This window comes from Ceratosolen solmsi, unplaced genomic scaffold, assembly GCF_000503995.2.
Source record: "Ceratosolen solmsi marchali unplaced genomic scaffold, CerSol_1.0 scaffold10, whole genome shotgun sequence".
Taxonomy (NCBI): Eukaryota; Metazoa; Arthropoda; class Insecta; order Hymenoptera; family Agaonidae; genus Ceratosolen; species Ceratosolen solmsi.
In genome coordinates, this window is record NW_011948412.1 from 19,790,250 (window position 1) to 19,815,686 (window position 25,437).

At 31.4% G+C, this 25,437-nt stretch overlaps 1 protein-coding gene across 1 annotated transcript in view; it reads right to left on the reverse strand.

Moving 5' to 3' along the window:
• bru3 (CUGBP Elav-like family member bruno 3) overlaps positions 1-25,116 on the reverse strand; it is a 95,053-nt gene extending 69,937 nt beyond the window's left edge. Inside the window, exons 1-2 of the mRNA XM_011499027.1 lie at positions 25,068-25,116; positions 11,823-11,948 (exon numbers count right to left, since the gene is read on the reverse strand). Coding sequence (XP_011497329.1) covers positions 11,823-11,948; positions 25,068-25,116 — 175 coding nt within the window. The remainder of the gene's footprint in view (positions 1-11,822; positions 11,949-25,067) is intronic.
• Between the last annotated feature and the right edge of the window lie 321 nt (positions 25,117-25,437).

Sequence of the window (25,437 nt, forward strand, 5' to 3'; positions counted from 1 at the left end):
CACGAGTACAATAGCGGCTTACCGTTCTTTTTCTGTTGTCCTCCACATCCTCTTTCCTCGAAGATCAGCGCGAAGTGTTCGAACAATGGCCGTCATAAAGACGCCGAGCTTTTTTTTCTTCTTACTGAAATGAAGCATTACGCAAGTTTGCCTCTAGACTTTTATTAGATACTTAGTACTCTGTATTCCATAGATATGGAAAGTCTTGTGAGTTTAAATAATGCAATATTACTTTTTCGCGAGAGAGACAAAAAAATAAGCCACATATGTTAAATATTCAATGGGATATTAGCGGAAATTGTACGATTTGGTTAGTACAAAATGTAATTATAACGTGTATCCAGGACGTGAATCGACGAAGCTTATCTGCCATTGAAATTAATAAATCCAGTTATTCGTAAGGTTTCTTTAATTTTATTGCTACAATGCCACATACTTTTCAAAATTGATTTTTTTTTTTTTATTCTTTCATATAGCGCTATGAAGCGATAAAAGTGTCGCGTCATGTAATACATAGTTAATAAAGGAAATATACAGACATTGCATTCTTTTTTTCTTTTTCTTCAATTATTATATCATTTATTCGGTTGCATGAATTAACGAATTGCATTGAACATTTTAAAGCTAGAATAAAAAAACGAATACTTTGCATATATAAAGTGATTAAAATAAAAAAGACAACAATGTTTGGAGTACTCTTAATGGATAATCTTAAATGATATGAATCAAATAACTAAAAGCATTCACGTTTAGACGCTAAGCTTCGTAAGTGCATTTGCTATACCTTATTGCGACAATTTTTAACGACTTTTTTTTCTTAAAAGTTTTAACAAGTAAGAACTGTACGCACAATTATTTTATTCTACAAGAATATCGTCTGCTATTGAAAATCAGAGTATCGAAACGACTGGGCACACACCCTTTCACCAATGTTTAGAAGTGAGAGTAGGACTACGGTCTGGCGACCCTTTACGTATATATCGATCGGAGTTACAAATGGAAAGAAAAAGATAGGGGAGGTAACAAGTCCACTCATCGCTCATTCATATATGTGCATGCATACGCATTCATCCGACGCATATACACAAGCAATGAGCTATTCAAGTACCATTAGAAAATTTTTGACACTATGACATATACCTAATAAATGCTGGCTGTATTTTAAAAAAGATTAGTAGTATAGTTGTAGTACCACTTAAAAATTCGAAAGTGATGTATTTTGGTGATTATTGAAGATTGAAGAGTCTGTGTGATAATGATAAGTAATCGAGAGGAAGAGAAGGAGGAGATGGAGAAGTAAAAGGATAAGGAAAAAGTGAAGGAGGAGATGGAGTGAAGTAGAGCATAATATAATGAAACGTGAACAATAAAGATAATAAAACAGAGAAAAAAGAAAGTGATGGAGAGAAGGAGGGGATTATTGGTAGGGTGTATAGAGACAGTTCGGACATGGAATAGTCGCACGGTTGTTGTCTTGTCATGCGTAAATATTCTCTAGATAAAGCTTGGGTTGCTGTTGTTTTTAGGGGAGCGACACACCTACGAGCGTAATACCAAAGCTGTTTAAAAAATTACGTTTTATTTCCTCGAACGATGTTTTCTTCGGTCATGTTTAATGTTGCATGAAACGCTCGTTGATAATCTAGTGCGAGTACAATTACCGATATTCGGACATTGATTACTGCTGTAATACTATACGAATGATGAAAGCTGTATTTATAAAATCCGACATTTTTCATTAATTCATTAGCCTAGCCTTTAGTCTACAATTTAAGTATATTTGATTAGAAGTAATTATATTATGGAATGAATTCTTAAGGTGCTTTTCAGTCACTGTTCTAATGCATTGGAGAGATTGTCAATAGTTAATTAATACTTTTAAAAAAGTTGACTAGTATTGAAATTATTTATAGACTGTGCGTCATGAATTGAAAGTGTATTGTGCGTCATTAAATATGTTTGACAAAATACTTTCAAGTTTCAAACTTGTAATTATAATTCTAGATAAACGATAAGTAGAGGTAATGTGCAAATGAATAATTAAAATCAATTTAAAAGAATAGCAAGGTAATGTGAAACTAGATAAGCAAGTAAATAAAAGGCGCGCAAGCTTTTTATTTGTTTTCATAGGCGTTATATGATTGCCCGCACATATAGTTTTTTAACTGTACGAATGACATTGGTTGAATTAATTGAGGACGATCAACCTGCGTTCATCGACCATCATAAAACGTCTATCTGGCGCTGGAAAATTATAGATTCGTTATATATCACGAATACGTCACTGTTTTATGGCGTCTGTTTCCAGAATACTATTCACTCGATACTCCACTATCCGTTTGACTAGTGGACGAGGCTATGGATTATTTTGAATTTAGTGATTGTATTTTATTCAATTTAATTATTTGAAATCAAATTAATATAGCGTGATGTTTAAGTATTGTTTAGTTAATAGCAATATAGTATAATTCGTCGTGTGTTTCCTTTCAAATCATAATAATCTAAACTAAGAAGCTTTAAACAATTTTGAAAATTTCCACCTAATTATGTAACTTAGTTAACAATGTAATTTCCGTATAATATTATGACCGCATAATAATGTTTCTTTGTAACTTAATTTTATTACTTATATCTCATGCTTATTTTAACTGTATTTTACTATGATAGTAAAATTTGTTGACAAATTACTTTCCGGATTTTTTTTTTTTTTTCATTGCACACTTGCGTAACGTGAAAAAGTTAAATTGCCAAAAGTAATTGATTCGTATCGAGAATGGATTCTTTAAAAGTGAAAAGTTCGCAATATTGGCACAAGGTCTAAAGTAGAAAAACGAAACTTCTTGGGTGCAACCATCAACTTCCCGTTTAATCAGAATATTTCACTAGGCGACTTCCAGCCCCTCTTGAAGACGATTACTGGCCGTCAGCTTCATTCGCGGGTTTAAATTTACCCCATCAACCGTCAATTGTGCGTCATTTTAAAGTACGCACGATAAAGAATTTTCGCTCCCTCTCGCTCTCATCTTTTGAGTTGGTTCGCAATTTCAATTTCTGCGCAAAAGCTGACGCGAAAATACCGAATGAAGCGTTACGCTTGTGAATGTTAATAGGTACTCCAGCGTGAAACTCATTACCGGCTTGCCTGCTTTTCTTTTCGTTTAGCGTTCGCCTCGAGTCGACTTTGCCAACAATCCTGCAATTTGCTCTGAGAATATGTTTGTCGGGCATACCCTTTCATCTGTTATTTTCGTTTGACTTTAGGTGATTATTTGTGAGCGTTTTTGCACTATTTGAGTTTTAAGCACTAGCGAATGACGTATTTGATGTTAGTTTCCCCCTTCGCCGCTCGTCTAACGTAATGTATTATTAAAATATTGCTATGATAAATATTATCTTATTTTTAATGATGGATTATAGAATTATAGAATTCAAAATAGAGAATATTATTATAAATAATATAGTAATGTAAATCTACTAGTGTAGTATAATTTTTGTTCGAAGATTTGTGCTAAAAAGTTTTTCGTTTTTACAATGTAATTTTTTTATCGTTTTTCTTTTTTTTGAACGTTTTCATTTTAAATTAAAATTAATTTATCGTGTAAATAAATTTAACGTATGTTTAATGGTATATTTAGTTTATCTCAATGATCCTTTAAATGACGTACCGTGTATTTTATAAATATATTTACTTAAGTTTATTATTTTCTGTATTAAGATAATAACATACGGTTTTTCTCTAATGAAATTATATATAGTGTTGTGTATGTTTTTTTGGCATTAACATTATCTTTATATATCATTTTCTAAGTCCATTTTATACGTTTCTAAAAATTGACCTTATTTTAAAAGTGAACATTTGTTAAAATAAATACTTGAAATCTCGCGGGATTCATTAAGTTCTTTGAATAGGAAAACTCTTTATTCTTAAATGATATACAGGCTTTAGCTTTATAATTTTATAAAAACTTTCGAGTTTAAAATCAAGAGTTAGTATAGGATGTATGTGAGCGCGTAGGCATGGGAGTGTTTGCGTGAAAAAGAATTATCAAAGAGTGAGAGTTGAAAGAAAAATAATACGCATGAAGAGAAGACTGATTACGAGTTATTTTCAAGATGACCGTTGCTCATTCAATGTGCCATAGGCTCAATTATAAATAGCGGAAAAGTAACAGAACGACAGAAACAAGTAAACAGGTCAACTATTTAGATTTACAAATGTATTTGTTTGGTTGTGCTTATTCGAAAATAGTTTATGTTTCACAGTATATAATAATATTGAAGTTCGTGCAATATATCATATAAATAATATCATTGCACGTTACAAATACATTTATAGAATACGAATAATATAAAAATGCTAATAATTTTGAGTTTAGAGTAAGTTGAAACTCTTTTATAATAAATGCTATTGAAAAGAGATCTCAACTATGATATCCATTTGATATATTAGAAAAATTAAGAAGAAAATATTTTAATAATATAAGATAACTAAATAAAAATTCTGTTATAAAATTTGTTCAATAATATTTAGCAATATACAGTATAACAAATCTGTGGATAAATATAATAATCAAATTCAATTAATCATGACATTAAATATATATATTTAATCAAGATTTTTTATTTAGCAAAAGATCGATATGGGAGCTTTGTTATATATAGTTATTGTTGGATGTTTTTCCCTATAAAGATATGCTACATATATTTCTAATACTAAATATAGCAACAATTTTTTATAGGAAACGTAAAATACATTTAGAATTCAAAATTTTTCAAAGGTGTAACCTCTTATTTCTAGTGAATTACGTTTAGGGCAAAAGGATGAAGAATATGAAAGGAGAATATAAGAAAGAGATAAAGAGATTGAGTAGACAATATGTTGCATAGCAACATTATTACTATTTAATGCGCTGGTTTGTTGCAACTGGTCTAACTTGCACGTAAATGCTGCATTTATTGTTGCTACGTGTAAACAATTCATTATTTAGCTTACAGGCATTCACTAAATAAATTTACAATAATTAATGCAAATATAAATATCATGAAATTACTCAAATAGTAATAAATAATCATAATAAAAATCGATAGTATATTGATTATAAAAAATTTTGTTTTTAGGCTCATTATTTAAATGATTTTGAAAGATTTTTGCTAGTCAAACTTATAATTATATTGAAAGAAAAATATCTGCACTATCTCTAAGGAATAAGAAATGGCTAAAAAAATTTGAAATTATAAAGTAAGAACTGTGTTATTAGATGCATAGGATTTAAAGTGAATTTGCTAAATTTGAATTATTACTAATAAATTACTCTAGTATGGAACCAATGTAATTGTAATAGAAACATTTCACTTGATATTTAGAGATTTTCAAGTTTTGTCTAAACATATATGCACTAAAAAAAGAAATTAATTTTTAAACAATCAACGATAAACAAATATTACATTTTACCGCAGTGTATTAGTCATACACTAACTATTTAAATTTGAATGTAATCATCAAATTTATATAAAAATGAATTATTTTTCAAAATACCTTTTGCTGTTTTGTAATTATTTGGATAACAGCACTCACATGCATAAAAAACTAGACTTTAGAAAATAAAAATTAGAAATAAAACTGTATAATTATTGGCTTTATTACTTTTGAAAGTATGTCACATATGACTAAATGAGATTTAATTTACAAACTCCCGCTTTTAATATAAAATTAGAAAGAAAAGAGTCACACAATTTCGAAAAATCTCGATTAATTGTGCATGTCAGAGTAGCAAAGTTCATAAAAGTCCAGCGCTGTTATATAACGACAAGCGACTAATTTGTTGGTCGTACGAAACTTTCAATAACGAAGTTGAACAGAACAAAGTGCATATTGCCGAAACGCTGTTATTAAATTAACGGTGCACATCAAGATCGAATAATTAATGCTGATGACGTTGGACCCTCTACTCCACTCTTCGTCATAATAAAATACGTGTGAGTAAGCTTGTAGATTTATGCTATTATTGATTTCGCCAAATTTGATATTATTGAGACGGTCAATTTATACATATATATAGGAACTCTGGCGATCAATTATCTTAATGTTGCGAGTAAAGTTTATAAATCGTATACGTGCATTGGAAGAACTTAATACCTACATGCGTAAACGTAGTATCGATAGAGGTACGCTTCCCTTAGTATAATAATATCGAAAATAAATTGCATAATTAATGAGTTTTGTGCTTTTACAGGACTCAGATTATTGTATCTGTATAATATAATAATAGTATAAAACAAAGCTTTTACGTGTATTATGTATATAACGCATGTATTAAACATTTTATCGATTTTAAAGTATATAAGAAATTTTATTTCATAATATATTGTATATTTTTAGAAAATGTCTATTTAGTGAGTATAAAGTAATAATATAATTTTCTCTATTATGTACTCAAGTGGTTCTTTATAAATTCTTATACATTAGAATTTTAGTATGTAATTATGTTATGATTATAATTTTTTTTATTCGAGAATAACCTGAAATACAATAATGAATCATGATAAATAATCCACAGCAATAATGTTAAAAATTTTAAATATATGAAGCAACAATGAAATAATATATTTATATATTTATTGGTGGCCAGACACATAATAAGGTGAAACTTAAGGTGTAACGCGTTCAATTTTCTGAAGCAGTCGATACAGACACTCATTGACGTCATAAAAACGCCTACAAAAAAGCGAACAATTGAGAATTGGAATAACGATGTGCCCTCTATTATTCTGGTGACAGTCTTGTGCAATGAATTCACACTGATCAAATTTATCCAATTATTTTTTATTTGTAAAATAATAGAAGATAGCTGAATATTTTGTTCGTCTGAGTACTCGCTTTTGTTTTTTGATCTGATGTATTTATTGTGTCGATGGGAGATAAATTTTCAGTATAAAATTATTATTTAATATATGCGAGGGAAATTTTTTTAGGCTAATAGTAAATACTGCAGGACTATGTTTGTGTAATGTTGTAGAATATCGAATTGCGGCTGTTTTATATTTGTATTGCAATTTAGTCTATATTATTGGCTTCACCTATTAGCGTAGAAATAGCAAATTTCGCAAATAATGAAGATAAAACTTCTTCAATCACATATTATTTGTAAATAAAGTTTTTTGTACCTTTCTCTTTCATTTTTTATATTCCCTACTCTCTTTTCATTAAATATATATCAACGAAAGTGTTGTCTTTTATCTGTTATCTGTATATACACGCGAGTGCTTATGATAGCTAATACAATGGTTTATAATGATTGAAATGAGAATTGACACGTGAAATAGCCATGAATTACGTTGATTATCTCGAAATGAGGCGATTATTATTATTCTGATTTTTATAAAATCAAGAGAAAGAACATTTTGGCTATTTAGCACCGAAAGAGTAAAGTTGAGAGATACATTATAACAATTTAGATATAGTAATCAAAATTTCGAATTGGGCATTAGAACTCAAGCACAGTACATACGTTCTATCATGAATTCTCATGCGTACGTATACAGGACGAGTAGTTACGAAGTTTCATAACAAGCTAATCCGCCACGTAATGGAGAGATCAGCGTCGAAGGTTTATATTCCTCATTCCCTTCGCGCAGATATTATTTTGGTCTATGTTATACGTAAGTACTGAGATTAAAGTCCATCGGTTGGTAAATTTATAGGAGAAATCGTGACGCGATTCGACGCTCAATCAGCTCGTAGGCCATCTTTTTAATAAAGCTACTGTGGCCCACGGAGCCGTGGGTCTTTTACCTTATTTTTTGCAGTTGGCGGGGAGGGGCGTATACCCGTTGATAATCTACGCGCGCCTTCGTCGTTCGGAAACTTGCAAGCAAGTTCGCGAAGATCTCAAAGGAGCTACATGCGTTGAAAATGAAGCAGCTCGAATCGTTGGTCCGTAAGTCTCGTTTCGTATCATCGACAGCCATATTGCTTGCACTTATATTACGCATCTTAGAAAGAACAATTCATTAATACATTTATTGGCATATAAAACCATAACAGTCGAGAGACGAGACGAACGATAAACTGCGATGTGTGCATAGTGAAGATAGGGGCTAAGTACGTAGTTGTCGAACGTACTATTATCGAAAAGTAATTTTGAGGCAAACGGATCTGGAATGCTTAATCGTTAGTTAAAAACCTATCGTTATCCATAATACCTTTAGACATCATCGGCTGCCAAAGTCAGTACCAAAGTTCTCCAATGCAGTCTGCTGCTAGTCAAGTCCCACAAAGTGTCTTAAAGCGGGGGAGAGAAAAACCGGTGGTTTTGTCCGCTCGACAACGCGGCTTCGGCTCGATTTAGCAAATCCGGGGCTGGAAAATCGTTGGGCCGCTGACCGCCAAAAATTGGCGCGCCCGCAACGTTGCGTCTCTTTGGTCGAAGTACTCGCGAATGGAGATAGCGGGGGCAGAGTGGAGGTGGCAGAGTAGGCGCTCTCTTGGCTCAAAGCCAGGCCAAAGAGAGAACGAGGACACGCCCGCGGAGGCTCGGTGCGCCTGCTCTGAAGAGGCCGTTCCAATGGTCGCCGGCCTCTCTGTACTATATAACGTTGATGTTGCGTAGGTTGGATGACCGAAACGAAGCGATTGATGTTTAAAGCGATTTTTTAATGGAAGAGCTAATCAATTGGGCCGTGCATAAAAGATTATGGGCGACGCTTAAGAGTCCTACTTCGTCTGTCATTTATGGTATTTCCGTGCAAATTCTAGATTTTCACGATCAAACCGACGTTGAATATTACATTCGTATGATGGATTGTCTGTCCTGAATTTCTTTCATTACAATCATTACAATCATAACAAATTCTTTTTAAATTCTTTAGTGCTTCCAAATGCCTTTGCGGAGCCTATATGAAAACTTATAAAATATTATACCTGATTTGCTTGAATAATATGAACAATAAAAGGACTTTTGTATTGTCGTTATTATTATCATCGTTACTATGATCATCATAATCATCATTATTAATATTATTATTATTATTTTCATCATATTTAGTATTACTGTTATTATTATTTTAATATTTTTTTATAATATGCTGTACGAAATTGTGTAGAACAGAGTTTTTCCTTTTATTGTAGGATACGAAATAAATTATGTTCATACATACGATATGTAATATCATTAGTAGTAATAGGAGAAACATTTCCACACGTCTTCGTAAAAAACTTTGCTCTCTCGGAAAAATGAATTAAACAGAGTAGTCGAGACATTTGCGTTTCATCCTAGAGCGATGATTAAATAGATTTTTTAGGATCACACGATTGGATTTTCACAGAGGCTGAAAATCCATTCACAATTAGAAGCCAAGAAAATCAAGATCTTGAGATATCGGGAGGCACTCGCTAGTAATGTATTAAGAGCAATTTCGTCGAAGGCGCATTATTTCTGTTTTAATTAAAAAATGGATTTTACGCGGATAGGTGAGGTGCCAGATATACAAGACCGTTTACCACGAAAACGAGCCTTCAGATTCATGCATTCAAAGTATATTTTTTATATACAAATATTTTGGTTGCTTGCAGCCAGACACAACGTTTAATACATAGACATGATTGTACACAATTTTATCTGATTTTTAATTTTTCATTTCAGTTGTTCAGTTGTTTCGGTTGTTCCATTCGCGTTGTTTTCAAACAAAAATTTAATTCAAACAAATTTTTTTTTATATAATTATACATATTTGCAACATGTATTTAAAATTTGCGATTGATATTTTACGATATTTTAAGCATATTAGCATTTAAACTTATCGTTTATATCACATTATGTCATATATGTCACTAGGGTGTCCATATTTATAAATAAATATTTATATGAAATAAGTATTATCTAAATGATTTTATGATAAAGTAATATTATAATATTAAATACTTCAAATATAAGCGCGTGTTATCAAAAATTTGTTATAAAAAAGCAGACTTAGGTATGTGCTTCTTTCGACTGCATATTTTCACGAATATACTCAAAAAATTTGTTCGATACATTGAGGTAAATACACCTTTCGTGTAATTTTTTTTTTATTAAGTTGAGCTATGGCGATTTTACTTCATTTCCGAATAAAAATATTTGAATTCTCCATCGTACGGGTGAAAATATTGCACTGTTAGACGCCTTGCGGCGAGTATCAGTACGTAACGTTAATTTCTTTTTCACGTTATTACTAAAAATGTCTCAAATTTCAATTTTAACATTCTCTCGACATGTTTACCTGCTATGCTTTTTTACATATTTTTTTCAATTCCATCATATTTTACATCTGTCATATTAATAGTGAATTCAAGACAACATATTTTCTATTTTAATAATATATTTTGTAAAGATTTTATTCTTATTATTATCGTTCAAATTTTACTTAAAAAATATTACAGCATAGTAAGTTGAAAATTTATTATTGACATTTCAAGATAAGAAACGAGTACATATTAAAATTGGACCATTATGATACCTTTATTGTTTTTAAATATTACTAATTAATAACCAGATTTCTCTTACATGACATTTAACATAAATTAATGCATTAATTAAAGGTCCCAACTGAACGTTACATTTAAAGTAAAGTAACATCTTATAATAAAATATTTGTTATCATATCAAATAGATTACATTTTTGTCCAGCCGCCCTAACAAATTCAAACATACCTAACAACAAATTGAATAAAAAACGTTCCCTTTCGTATTCGTACGTTTTCCTCGTCGTCTCGTCGAATCTCTCGTACTTTATTAGTTTGTTGAGTATTAATTTTATACTTAATTGTTTTCCATTACACCGATTTGTTATTTATAAATTCATAGAAATTGTATAAGTGTTGTTTTTGTTGTTATTATTATTATTAATATTATTATTTACAACGATATTATTATGTCTGATTGATATATGAAATATTTGAGAGCTAGTAGGCTACTATATATTCTCAACTCATAATAATTATTACTTTACGTAACTACAGGAGGTAAATAAATTTGTCTTTTTATATACTAAAGCTACAAGTTACGAAGTACGTAAATAGGTTTTCTGCCACGCATCGTCATATTTCGTGCTTTTCCCTGCGGACTACTTTATACTAGTAAATAATATATAATAATAACAGTGGTTTAATAATAAATTTCGTTAATAATTGATTAAGGTTCAGTATCTACATGAAACTTCATATATCTCAACAGTAAGTGTGTGTGTCAATCATTAATAGTGTCAATAATAATTGAATCGTTATAGAGTCATCAGTGTTTCCTTCGATTTAATTTACTAATACAGCCGTAGCCGTGCTCATTTGAAATATCAATGACAAATTGTACAATGTATATTAATAAGTAATTGCAAAAGGATTTAAAACCGCGTTAGTTTGCAGTCAATTATTACATAAGGAATAGTATAATTATACTAAATTTGTTTTTACTCATGATAAGATTTTGCATGATATCTGAAAAATATCTTTCACAACATAGTGTGTTTAAAATTTATTAATATATAATAATTTAATAAAACTCAATACCATCTATTGAGTCACATAAATTTTTGAATGACTTAAAAATTATAATTTAAAAGCATACTCAGAATCTATGTTTACAAATTTGAAGTTTTATTGCTATAATATAATCAGTTCACTTATTATAATAAAGCAATGTTTGGTACAAAATATTCAAAATATTCCAATTCTAATATCTAGTGTAAATTTATTTGTAAGTTAATTATTAATTCAGTCGCTAACTATAATATTGACAAATGTTTCTGACATAAATCAAAAATTCTAGAAAAAATAACGTTGAAAAACTTACCTCTGCTAGTTCCGTCGGGACCTCGAAGAATGGTGCACTCTTCTATTGTGCCAAAAGCATTGAATAACTGACGTACATCGTCTTCAGTTTGTTGCTTGCTGAGCATTCCCACGAACAGCTTTCTGTCTGCTCCCGTACGTGCGTTTACGTGGCGACGGGATAGAGAGAGAGAAAAAAAGAGAAAAAAGAACGGGCTATTAGTCAAGACCATCGTCCCGCTGCTATTCAAGTACAGCGTTTAATGATAAATATATCAAAATAGTGAGTAAAAAAATTACGAAACAAAGAGACGTAAAACTAAAGGGAATGAAGAAGAACAAAAATAATAATAATTGGCGGCTAACACCGAGAACGACAAAGTTATACGGTTACACCATAGCATCCACCATCCTATGAGGTTATGAAGGAGGGTTGAAAATAAATGGAAAATAAAAAATTGAAGAAACCAAAGGAAACTTGTGAGGACACATTATCGTACATAGGCACGCTTTATGCGTGACATGTGCACGAGATTGAAACACTTGTATAGATACATACACATGCACATACATATATGCATGTATTTATACACACGCAAATTCTCGCATAATACATACACACATATGCGTATATATACGTATATATACATATATATATACATATGTGTGTGTGTGTGTGCGTGTGCGCGCGTGTATTTATGTGCGTGTGCATGTTTATATGTGTATACACGTATATTTACATACGAGTAAGTCAAATAAGTACATCTAACACCATATGGGACTGCGTATATGTTTGGAAAGACAAGAATAATGGCAGCAGTAATAATTTCAAATATAAATATATAAATTGTAAAAAAAGAAAATAAAAGACGAAATTAGGTTTTAGGCAATAAAAGGGAATTGTAACAGTATCAGGGGAGTGATAATTAACTTAAATTATAGTAAGTATTGCACGAACAATTATGAATATTCAAGCAGTCAATCAATCAATGACAACCTACGGCCTAAGCCATAACCTGGAGAAAAATAATAATGTGAATAAGTGTGAGGACGCGTGTACCGAGCGGAATGATAAGCGACTTATTACTAAATATACCAAGTTCACGCTGCTTCATATGAATCGATCAATATTTTTCATGTATTTTCACAACTATACTAATTTATTATAAATTTTTTTTACAATATTTAAAGTAATTTTTAAGTTACATTGTTTCTCTGACTCAATTGCATAATACGAGTCGAAATAAATATATACTGTATGTATTATAGAAATATTAACGCTCATTTAATTAGACAGCTGATTCTAATAATAAAATCGTAGCAATAAAAATGTATTGAATTCAATACTGGCAATTGTATAATATGATAGCAGTGAGAACTTGGGCAGTGCTGAAAGGAGATAGTTCTTGGGGTTATCACACGCAAGTTAATAAGTCACAACAATGCTTATCAAAATTGTTACTGCACTGCAGTTATTTCTAATATATGAGTTTTTATTGAAAAACCATGAGGACGATTGAATATTTTTAATGCGTTCGCCTCAACGGTTTTTCCATCCGTGTAACATGGAAAGAATGACAGATATATTGAATCTAAATTGAATCTAAATAGATGCGTTTAGTAGTAATTACATTCAGATAGCACTAGACTCTTTTAATGAGTTTATAATAAATAAACATGTTTAAATCGAAGTTTTAATTATCGAAAAGAAGAGAATCAAGTTTAAATATTTTTCGACTCTTTCTTTGTTAACGGTTTTTTCAATTCTTTGTGATCTCGCTAAATTTGTAGAGGTCTGATTAGGTTTCTGCTTTTTAAAAATTTTTTTTTAATAATTAATAATTTTTTACTTAAGTTCAATTGATAATGACATGGTCATTTTTAATTTTCATTATTTTATTTATCGTATGCCTAAGATAATTTTGTTAGATCAAGCGAGAGCTTTTTAGAAATATCTGCACTGGATTTTCATATTATAGATTAATAATAATAATAATAATAATAATAATAATAATAATAATAATAATAACAACAAACATAATAGTAAATAAATAAAAATGAATAAAAAGAAATTGAACTAAATGTAGATAATGCTATTACAACTATGCGTTTTGATTAATTTTTTACGTCGATATAAGGCCAGTATACTTATGTATATGATGTGAATATATGTAATAAGATGCGACTACGACAGTAAATGTGTGAAATATGTCCTTCTGTCTGTCTGTCTCTCTCTCTCTCTCTCTCTCTCTCTCTCTCTCTCTCTCTCTCTCTCTCTCTCTCTCTCTCTCTCTCTCTCTCTCTCTCTCTCTCTCTCTCTCTCTCTCTCTCTCTCTCTCTCTCTCTCTCTCTCTCTCTGTGTGTGTGTGTGTGTGTGTGTGCGCGAGTGTGAGTGAGTGACTGTGCACGCGGCGCGCGCGTGTTTGTGTATGTTTATATGTGCATGTTCGTTTGCGTGTGTGTGGGCATTTGTAATAGGATATCATTATACTCGATAGGGGATATTAAAATTGTAGAGATAAAAACAGTCACGATTCTAGGTACAGTTGAGGTAGTATATAAAACAATAATAATAATAATAATAATAAAAACCACGTTATAATTAGAATAAAAGATAGATATTTACAAAGGTGATATTTATATATATATATAAAAACATCGACAACGAACGAGACAATACATCCAACGAGCGAGCCACTATATGGTCACAGCTGTATAAGATAGAGCGGAAATGGTTATTGAAAAGGGATTTGGATTAGGGATTTTGGTATACAATGTATTGTTGCTGATTAGTGATAAACGGAATGTACGGAGGAGCTTTTTACCATAGAAATAAGTTTTATTTTATATGAGTGGATAAACGGAATTGTAATGTTAATGCAATTATTCTGCATTTTTAATTTTCTTATGAATATATCTTTCACGTAAATTAATTAAAAAGAAAAAAGAATGACTTTATACTGATAATATGAGGCGTGTCTTGATTAGATTTGACAATGAAAAACAGAAAAACTTGCTATAATTAATTATATATTATAATCGAATATAAAAAGATTTAAGATACAAATGGTTAATCAGAAATGCCAAATGCTTACTGTAACTTGGAAGATTATTAATTATGAATTTTGAACGCTAATGAACAGTACATCAAAATGCTAATGTAAGTATGTACTCTAATGGTAATGCGCAATAAAAGAAAAAAACAAAGAAAGTTCATATAATACAATTAAACTTAGACTTAACTTTTAGTTAAGTATGTTTGAAAGTTTAAGTCAAAAATGCAAATAATAGGATGGATTAATGAGGGGCGGGACACTCCTGGACTTTCATGTTTACTTGATTCTGTTTGTTGGTTTTTGTCTTTTTATCGAGAATTAGCGAGCAGCAACAAGGGAAAACATTTGCTAGCGAAACATGTGTGTAAGGGCCAAATAGAATCAGCAGTGAAGTAGTAGCGTGACGAGGGAGAGAGACGTTGGAGAAAAGAGTCGCTCGATATCCTTTTCCCTCTCGTTCCTTCTCTCAGCGCTTGCATCATTCGGCAAACCTCCCGTTAATAAAATCACTCTCGTGGCGTCTCGTGTCGACTAATGGGGTCTTTTTTTCGTAAAGACGGCTGCGGGAGAGAGAGAGAGGAGAGGAGAACAAGGCGTTTATTTTGTTTTTCGTTTGTTCTGTACGTTAACTCTCTCCCTTTATGGATAGTACATAGGAAGCTCTAGCTATCTCCTGGAAGTCGAAGTTACCTTCGCAGCAGCCGCCACCGGTGCCTCCTACTTCCAGAAGATGGCACTGGCGCTCCCGTCGTCCATCATGCACTCTGCAATACAGAACAGAAAAAACAAAGAGAATGTAGGCGTGGCTTCCTTTCTTTTCATTTCAACTAAAAAGAAACAGAACGTCCTTTTTTATTTTTGTCTTTTTAAGGTTCATTTTAGGTTTATTTTATTTTATTATATTTATTTTTTTGTTGTATATAAAAGTCAGAGGTTTATATATATATATGATCATCACTCTTCGGGCTACGATGTGGTCTTATTTTGTTGAGAGCTAGTCCCTCGAGAGTATTATGCTTAATATGTTTAAAGACTTTTCGTGTGTAACCCTCGTTACGTTACGTGTGCCTCGATAAGAAATGAAAGGCTCTTGTTTGCCTGCCTCTGTCATATATGGTAAAAATGGGATAATAAATTGATGAGGCTCGGCAGTGCAGGATATTTCTAATTATTTTTGTCCATCAGATTAATTTCGTTAGTTACTGTATGCGCGTTCGGGAGGTAGAATTAGGCTTATAGATTTTCAAATGTTATTCTTTTCGATTACTACGTTTTCTCCGCCCGTTATTTCGAATTTGATTAATTTCTTACACAATTTTTTAATGTCTTCTCTCACTCTCCCTCACATTAAATTTCTTTTTTAATTTTCATTAATTAAAAGTAGTTAATTAAATGAGTTTGCAAAAAAATTTTTTTTATTTTTATATTTTTGATTTTAACGCCGTTTTATTATTCATAGATAGTCGGAAGCAACATAATATGGTAAAGTAAAGTATTTCGTTAATGTATGATTTGTAGATTGAGAAGAAATCAATACATTATGCGCCACGTTAATCGAAGCTCTAATTTTTGCGTTCAAAATCTTACTTTGTATACTAGTACCGTACATACATTCGATCAGTCTTAATTAATTGTTCTCTTAAATCAACAATAAAGAATATTATATACAGCAAGTCAAATTCACAACCTAATGTAGTCAGAGTCACGTTAGAAAGTCCACATTATAGAAATAAAAGATAACTAAGTTTCTCACGGCATAATTAAGATCCCATTAAAACTAAGCGCCGAAATCCCTTGAGCATCCCGAAATTTCATTTCGATAAATCCACGCTCCGGACTCACACATTTGAGCCCAGTGTCCCCTTTACGCTGAGTTAATTAAAGAACAGGAGTTGCTGGCAGGTCGGAAGAGAATGGAATGTTAGGCAGTCGATGGAGTGTGCGGTGCATGGTGAGGCTGGAGGTCGAGGGTGGCAGAAAGAAAATCTCAGCAGAAGGAAAGTTGGATGGTAATTAAAAAGCTTGTCAACATTGTTCGCTTGGCGTCGGCTCGATGACATTGCGGTGCACTAAAGTTAAAAACCTCGTGAATCGTTGGGACGCTGCGAGGACGCCGGAGTACTACAACTTATTCTTGCCGCCAGGTGGCCGTAAATGCTCCCTCGACTCCCGGGCTCATTTAAGGATTTGTCTCGGGAAATTAGATTCTCGCCCAACCTGTGACCTACGTTCCTTCCCCCCTGCCATCTTCCATGAACCCCGCTTCTTTCCGACTCTTGCTTTAGTTTTAGTATTTACTCTTACAAGTACAAGTACAAGTACACGTAATATTAAATCATTGAATATGAGTTTACTTTGGTCACAGCAACTGTTTTAGTTCGGATTTTAAATACGTTTTTTTTTTTAATAATGGAAACTGCGTACATTAAGGATACATTTATATAATCATTTGAGATGTCGAGTAAGAATACAGATCCCAATAATCTAAGATTTTGAAGGCTCGAAGGATAACAGTTGCTTGCTAAACAAACATTTAGGAATAGTTAAGTAGCGATAGTTTCTTTACGCATTCACTTTTAGTTTATTCAACGGTCTTTTTATCCTTATTATTGACAGTCTGTTTATTTGGAATTAAATTGACACATCATGAGAAATTCATAAAATCGTAAATGTTTTTTTGTAAATTTTCATTTTGTAAATGACGTAATGTATTTCTAGTCAAATAGTACATCTGCAAGTGACGCAGTGAAGTTCTATGAAAATATAAGCATTTTCATTTTTCTTCGCATTTGAAGTATTAAATTATATAAGTAAAAACAATGTTAAGATAATCGTGTCATCTTCGATGAGAAAATGATGTATATGCTTATATTACGTTCTCTTTTTTTTTAATTAAAGGAAAGTCTATTTTTTTTACTATGCAATCTATAAAATAAATTATTTGTAAATAATTTTTAAAGTGTTTTAATTAAAGAGTTCATTTATTATTTATTATGTCACTTTAAAAAGCCAATAGGGAAAATTTCAGAGAAAATACAATATTACATTAAAGCAGAAACAAATTGCTAAATTTGACATACATTTTACGATCTGTATCATAGATTTATCTGAAGAGATAAACAATAAAAGATCTGTTCAGGCATTAATATAGCTTGATATGACTCTGACTTTTCTATCTTTCTATTTCCCTCATCCTTTTAGCTATCTTTACTTTTCATAAAGGTTTTCCATTACTTTGCACGCGGACTTACTCATCCTCTCTGTCTCTCTCTCTCTCTCTCTCTCTCTCTCTCTCTATATATATATATATATATATATATCTATCTCTCTCTATATATATATTGTTTACTTTTTTTTTTAGAGAAATTGGACCTTTGTCGCTCGAAGAGTGTTAACGTGCCTTTTAGGGCCTATCGTCTCGAAGAAAGAATTTACCCTCGGGAAATTATGTGCTCCGGAGAGGTAAAAGTTTTTTCCCTACTTTTTTTTCCTAGTGTCCAGTAAAACCCGTCAAAGGCAAAGAAAAAGAAAAAGCGACAACGACGCTATGGGATTTGATTTTGAGGCGTGCCGTCATCGCAATGTGTACCGGCGTCTAAATAGATCGAGTTTTCGAGACAGGCAAAATGGCTTATTCACTTTGATGTTACTTACTTTGTGTTTGTTATAATCTTTATTTAGCCACTATACGATAGATGTAGGTAATTTATGATGATATCCTTAGTCAAAGTAAGTATTGCTTACATATCGTAATTTACGAAATACACTAAATCATTTTTTAATTTTTTAGCAGACTATATAATAAAATTATTCTACGTTTGTTTTAACAAGTAGTTTATTAATTGAATTAGTTACTTAAAATAAAACGAATACTGTAATCTCAGTTCTATATATCTGTGATTCATCGATAGTAAAACTAATATGTATTATATATATCTGTATTATATTACGTATATCTGTCCTACATTCAATGTAGAATTTTATGTAGATAATAAAGCAGTTATATAAAAAAGTTAAAATAAAATAATTTTTTTTAATGATCAAATTTAAATAATTATTTATAATATATTAATGACTAGATAAAATAGAATCTTTTACAAACATATTTAATGATAAAGAGAATTTTATCTTAATTGGCATCGAAGGATAGAATAATTTTTAATTTTTTTAAGCTAAGAATGCTGTTATTTGATAGTTGATATTGCTTTTACAAAGACATCTCATCGTTAAAGATAATAAATAGAAATATTAAAATGATTTTCTAGTAGATTTAAATTAATTACAATGAGGTAAAGTATGGAAAGATCAATAACGCTGTACATTATATAATATGAGTATGTAGTATTAATGTAATAATAATCTTTTGTTATTAATGCTATTTCTAAATAATGAGCAAGGTAATTTGTTAACATATTGTATACAAAGTCATAGTAATACTCAAATTTTTATGTTAATATTTATTTGTCTAGTATTTTTAAAAAAAATATATTAGGATTCTTAATTTTCAAGATTAATATTAGTAATCATGTAATTTCCCACGTCTTCTATAAAAGTGTTAAATTAAAAAACTTGCTCCGACTAATATAAATAAGCTTTATCATTTCAAACCACATTAATTATAAAAAAATAGAAAATTATTTTAATTTAATGAAAAGAATGTAATAGATTCGTAAAGATGTACTTTTTTTTACTAAATAAAATTTGTTGGAATGTTTCATGAGATCGGTATGTTCAAATATAGCATAGCACAACGTGATAATATATTGAAATTACCGTTTTTCTCTCTCTTCTTGTTTTTAATTAATTAGAACTTTCATACATTATTTCAAATAAAGTGAAATTTTTTCTGAACAAGCCTATTTATCGATTGTAAAAAAATCTATAGTTTCATTAGTAGTAATTTTGTATTTTATTTATCTAGCTTTTTACTTAGCTTATGTCTTTTACTGTTAGATACTAAGACATTCTGAAATAACATATTGGCTTTCAAGGCATTTGAAATTTTCACTCATAGTCTTATTAATTGAACATTCACTTCTATTCCATTATTTTTATTTTAAAGATTTATAAATCACCAAAACTAAGCTAAATCATATATTAGAGTATATTAAATTATTCATTGCTATTATGAAAGAAATACAAGAATATCGAAAAAAGAATGAACGTTATTTCCAAAGGATCATCCCTAGATAATCTGTAAGTAAAAAATCCAATATAATTTTCGTTTTATATCCAAAAGAAATAGCATTACATTTGGGTTTATTCTAATTCAAACTATTGTTTATATAGTCGGATTATAGATATCGATTATGGAAAATGAGATTCAATGATTTTAGTTGAAACTTTGATGTCGACGCAATCGACAAAAGACGCTATCCTGTCATTTGGGGATACGAATTCGACGTTTAGGCAAGTGTCTTTATCTCCTTTGACACGAGAGCCATGAAAAGTAAAGAGAGAAATAACGGAAGGGACAGAAAGAGAAGAAGAAAATACTTACTGGGCGACTGGTTGATAGGAAGGGCGAGGGGGTGCAGAGGATCGAAACTTATTTACTTGCTCAACTAGCTTGGGCACACAGCTTTCAGTAACCTTATCCAGTCAAAACCGCTAACACAAGAGTTTGTTCAACATTGCTTTTCAAATCTGTATGTACGATTCTGGCGGGTTGCGCGTTAATGTTCACATGAGATAAATTAATGGATGAAGAGAAACGTAGAGAGAAAGTGAAAAGGAAAGGCAAAGCGCGCGTGCACGCGATAGAGAGAGAGAGAGAGAGAGAGAGAGTGAGAGTGATAATATCATGAAAGTGAGTAAGAGAGTGCAATGAAAGAGGAGGGTAAACAGAAAATATTTCTCGTGTTTGTTTAAAATAATTCTTCTTTCTGGCTGTACCCAATAGCGTTAAAATTCATTTGAATCTTCTGAATAAATAAGTAGATTGCGGGGAAGAAAGAGATGGAAGATAGACAGAGAATATTTTTAGAAATTTTTATGGAATTTTTCGGGATCACAATATTCATTAATTTTATATGTATTATTGCAGAAAAAGTTTTCATTGTTCTTATAGAAGTTTTTGTAGGATTTTCAAGAAAATATTAGTAAAATATACAATCTTGATGTTCGTGTTTTTAAAAAAAGTAATAAAATTTATGGAAAATTTAGAAGAAGAAATCACGACGTTGATCAGTTGTCTAATTAAGAAATATTATTTCACATCTATTGGCCGGCTTCGGTGCAATTATAAGTTTAAAATCTATTTTGTTTGACTGCAGTTAACATACAAGTTAAAAGGAAAAAAATAGAACAAAAATGTCCGTCCATTCTATTTGAAAAGTCTGACTGACTTTTAGAAGCAACACTCGAAGCTCTTACTTAATAACTCTGAAACTTCATAAACCTAGTATATCTAAGTATTGATTATTTTAGATTATAGCCAAGAGTCTCCTCGCACCCACGACTTTTTCTTCAATGTGGGATTAAAGTCTCGGAATATCTCTTATCATCCCTCGATAAAGCACAGAGAGTGGATCATAGCCCTAGGCAATTAATCGGAGGATTTACCGCTGAAAAAAATTTATGATTAAAAAGCTTCGTGAGATTCACGACACCATTACCGAGGACATTCGTGCTCAAGTATCTTCATGCAGGTGGAACACCAGAGAACGTTATTCTCGAAGGACTGCAAGATCCTTGGCTAACGTCTTGCAATTAAAATTTGATCTGTCCTTTGTACCACTAATAGGACATTACCTGTGCGCGAAGAGTCGCGCGGGAAAAACGGAGAACGGCGCTCGGATCTATAAACGATGTAATTAAGTTTTCTCGGCTAAAGGCCAGTCATTAACGTAGAAAAAGCACGGCTGCAATTCACACGAACAATGAAACTCTCTCGTCTTGACTGCAAGCGTCTTTGCCTTGCCTCCCTTCCCACCTTTTATGTCAGCTCTGAAAGACGTTCAGGGTCGTGTAGTTGAAAGGTGGGTCTATCGTTTCTTTTGCGCTCAAAGTTCTTTCAGCAATTTAACACTGACAGAGTGGCTCGATGCTGTATTAACTGTCATATTCATGTTATCGTCTAAAAGAACGAATGACGTTGAAGAATGAATTTGGTATTGGCTTCGTTACTTGAATTTTCGAGTTTTGATAATTCATTGAACTTCCGATAATAGCGGTAGCAAGTTAATTTAACTCGATTCATTAGGCTTAGACATGATCGATTTTATGTATTATATACGATTGTCCAATGAATTTTCAGTGTACATCAAATGGAGAGATAGAGGAATGAAGAAAGACAGCAGATAGATAGATAGATAGATAGATAGATAGATATATGAAGTTGAAGAGAGAGAGAGAGAGAGAGAGAACGAGAGAGGGTGAATGAAAAGTAAAGGATTGCCTACATTTTGCATTGTCAGTGAGTGCAGCTTGAAGTTTGAGTCAGGTCAAAGTATCAGACCCAATGTAGTATACAACTATGTCGCTGAAATTCGAAGACAGTTCCGTCTGATCGAACCCTCGCTCTTTTACCCGCTTACCACAAACCCGAACGCATCATTTACATGGGCGCCTATCCACGCACACGTATGGGCGCTCGCGTGCACGCACGCTGACACACCAATATGCATATGTATATGAAGAAGTGTAAGGGCTACAGTCGAGTTGCACAGATCACTCAGCCTGCTTTCGCGTCAAGGCGAGGCTTTGTGGACCGGAGATTACAATGGCATCTCCTTCAGATTAGCATATGAATTACGGTTCTCGCTCGCTTGCTCGCTCGTCCTGCTCCTCCTGAACCAACTTGCCCCCTTTTACCCTCCGTTGCTACACGATATCAGCTAGGCTTTGGCCCTCGAACGGGAGTAAGTGCCATCTGCCGAGGTCGATTTCTCAAGAACGAGGAAGAGTTATGCGGGCACGACTGCGCGCATCCACCCTGATTCCATCCTGGAAGATGATCCAGGATTTGATTAGGGAAACGGTGTAATAACCCGCGAAGCTTCTCGCATGCGGGTACGCGATGAACGAGCAAGAAGAAAATACCCAGTCTTTGGTTCCACATATTATACGACGGCTTTTTTTAATTTTTATTTCGAGCATGACAGTACTGCATGGCATGTTCGGGAGCTCCATTGTCTTATCATCCGATTACTTGGTAGACATTGTCGAATTTCCGATTATTCACATAATGTTAAATAGTTGGAGATGAACGAATATATGCTAAAGGAATATTGAAAGACGAGGCTTTGAGAGGGACGCGTGGCTAGTATGATTTAAATATGCAGCCTTCTATTACCGACAAAATAATAAAAATCGTAAATTTTCTTATTTTTTACATTGCATGCGTATACGTATCCACCCATACCCGCACACCCCTGCTGTAAACTATAATTTTGTGTTTTCTCATATTATACTTTAATAACAAACTTTAACAATAACTCTGTTTAATGATTATATTTTTTTGGATGGAAGCTAATGAAATGTATCGATAATTATATTATGAACGCGTTGATAATTGATGAAATTGTGTCAAAAACTGGCATTGATTAATGTATGTTGTGATGTATTTTTGCTACTTTCTCAAGCTGATAATAAGAAAAATGGGCAAAACTGACCTAAAAGTTAAAATGAAGAAATGACAATTACCAATAATTTTTGGATTTATAATTTTGTTCTCTTACTGTTATATTAGCAATTTCATAAATTATTATATATTTCTGTTATATTTATACCTATTTTTATATAAGATTTTTAAATAATCATAAAGCGAATGCACTTATCAATGATCAAATAAGTAATATTATGCTAATAAGTTAATCAGCGTGTTCCCTTATTTTTAATCTTTGGAATCATGAAAATATATCGAGTTCATATTAGACAAAATTTTTAATTGAAAATTAATTGAGATAGATATAACGAACAGATTTATAAAATAAAATTTCAATTTATTATGAACGTTATTGATCCTAATTTTTATTATTTCGTTTATTCTATGTACTATGAAGTGATATGTATAAGCCACATTTATTTAAAATTTTATTCGAGAAAATTAATCGGGATCGATGTTTATGTATAATATAGATGGGAGAATTCAAATTATTTTTCAAATTGGCTGAAAAGTGCATCCGCTCCTTTCTATCATTTTATACTCTTGTATGTTGAACATGTTGTAGTATTCCTTAAATTGTACAGCCCTGAAAGAAAACTGCATGTAAATATATGAATATGAAAAGAGCACATGAGTCACGATCGTTTAGTTGATTTTACCCTTATCTATTTTTTGGCCGATTTCCAACAGATAAAATCAGAAACTATTTTGTACAGATATAAAATGAAAAGAGAGGAAACATGTAAGCCGAGCTTCCTTTACTTTAGGTCAAATGACTTGTATTTCTTGATTTTGATAATTTACAAATGCGGTAGTATTGATAAATCAATAAGAATGAAAAAGTAATTGCATTTATATTTATATATATATAAATTTCTATTAATACATTTCATAAATTTCTATAAATTTATATACGTTATATAGTAATTTGTATACGTTTATAACAATTTTCATATATAATTATTTCTTTTTGATAATTTCAATTTGATGATAATTTTAATGATAATTTATGGATAATACGTTTTATCAGAATGGAAGTATTTAATTCATCAATTTTATATTTCTTTATTAAAGTTAGAACTTAAATAAGGACTAATAATCTCTAAGATAGACAAAGATCTACGGTAAGCATATTAAACAATGTTGTACTTTTCATAAACATTCTACCGAATGAATTATAATAAGCGAGAAATATGTACACGTAATGTCATATTATATAAAATGAATAAATATTTGCTTGTTAAATTAAATGATGAAATTTTGATAAAAATTTATAATCTACATTTTATAATGTTTATAATCTACACGCACGCTTGTAACAGCGTAGGAAGCTTAATTCCGCAAAATTACTTATCAAATATTTTCAAACAATTTAAGCAAAACTTAATTTCACTATTTCACTAATCAATTTTATAAAGTTTTCGTGCTATTATTAAAATCGTTTCGAAATTGGAATAGTTGGCGCATAAACGATCGTGTCTGGTCATTACACGTAAACTCCATCTGAAAGTAAACTTTGTTAAGCGCTTGTGACAAAATGAACAGTTTCAGTCATATTGGAGTCCCTTCTACGCTAATTATCGGATCGATCGCTTGTTCTCACCTCCGCGGTTTTCACTGTCCGCCGGTTTGACTTGAATAGGACGGTTCATCTGAAACAAAAGACAGAAATACGACGTTAGCTTAATTATGTATTTAAGTGCTTTGATGTTGTTTGAACATTATTTCAAATTTATTTACGTTTGAATATTAATTATATCTCATAGTTTTAATCCATATTTTAATTGTAATTTTAATTTTTTTTTTTTTAAAGAAAAAGTGTTATTGTTACGTATACTAATATAACAAATAATTAATCCATAGTGAAAAATACCTCTCTGTAAACTTGTAATTATCCGCCTAAGTGTTTACGAGCTACGAAAGTGTCAACGAAATATAACGATTAAACTGTATTGAAATTTCTTTTTGAAATT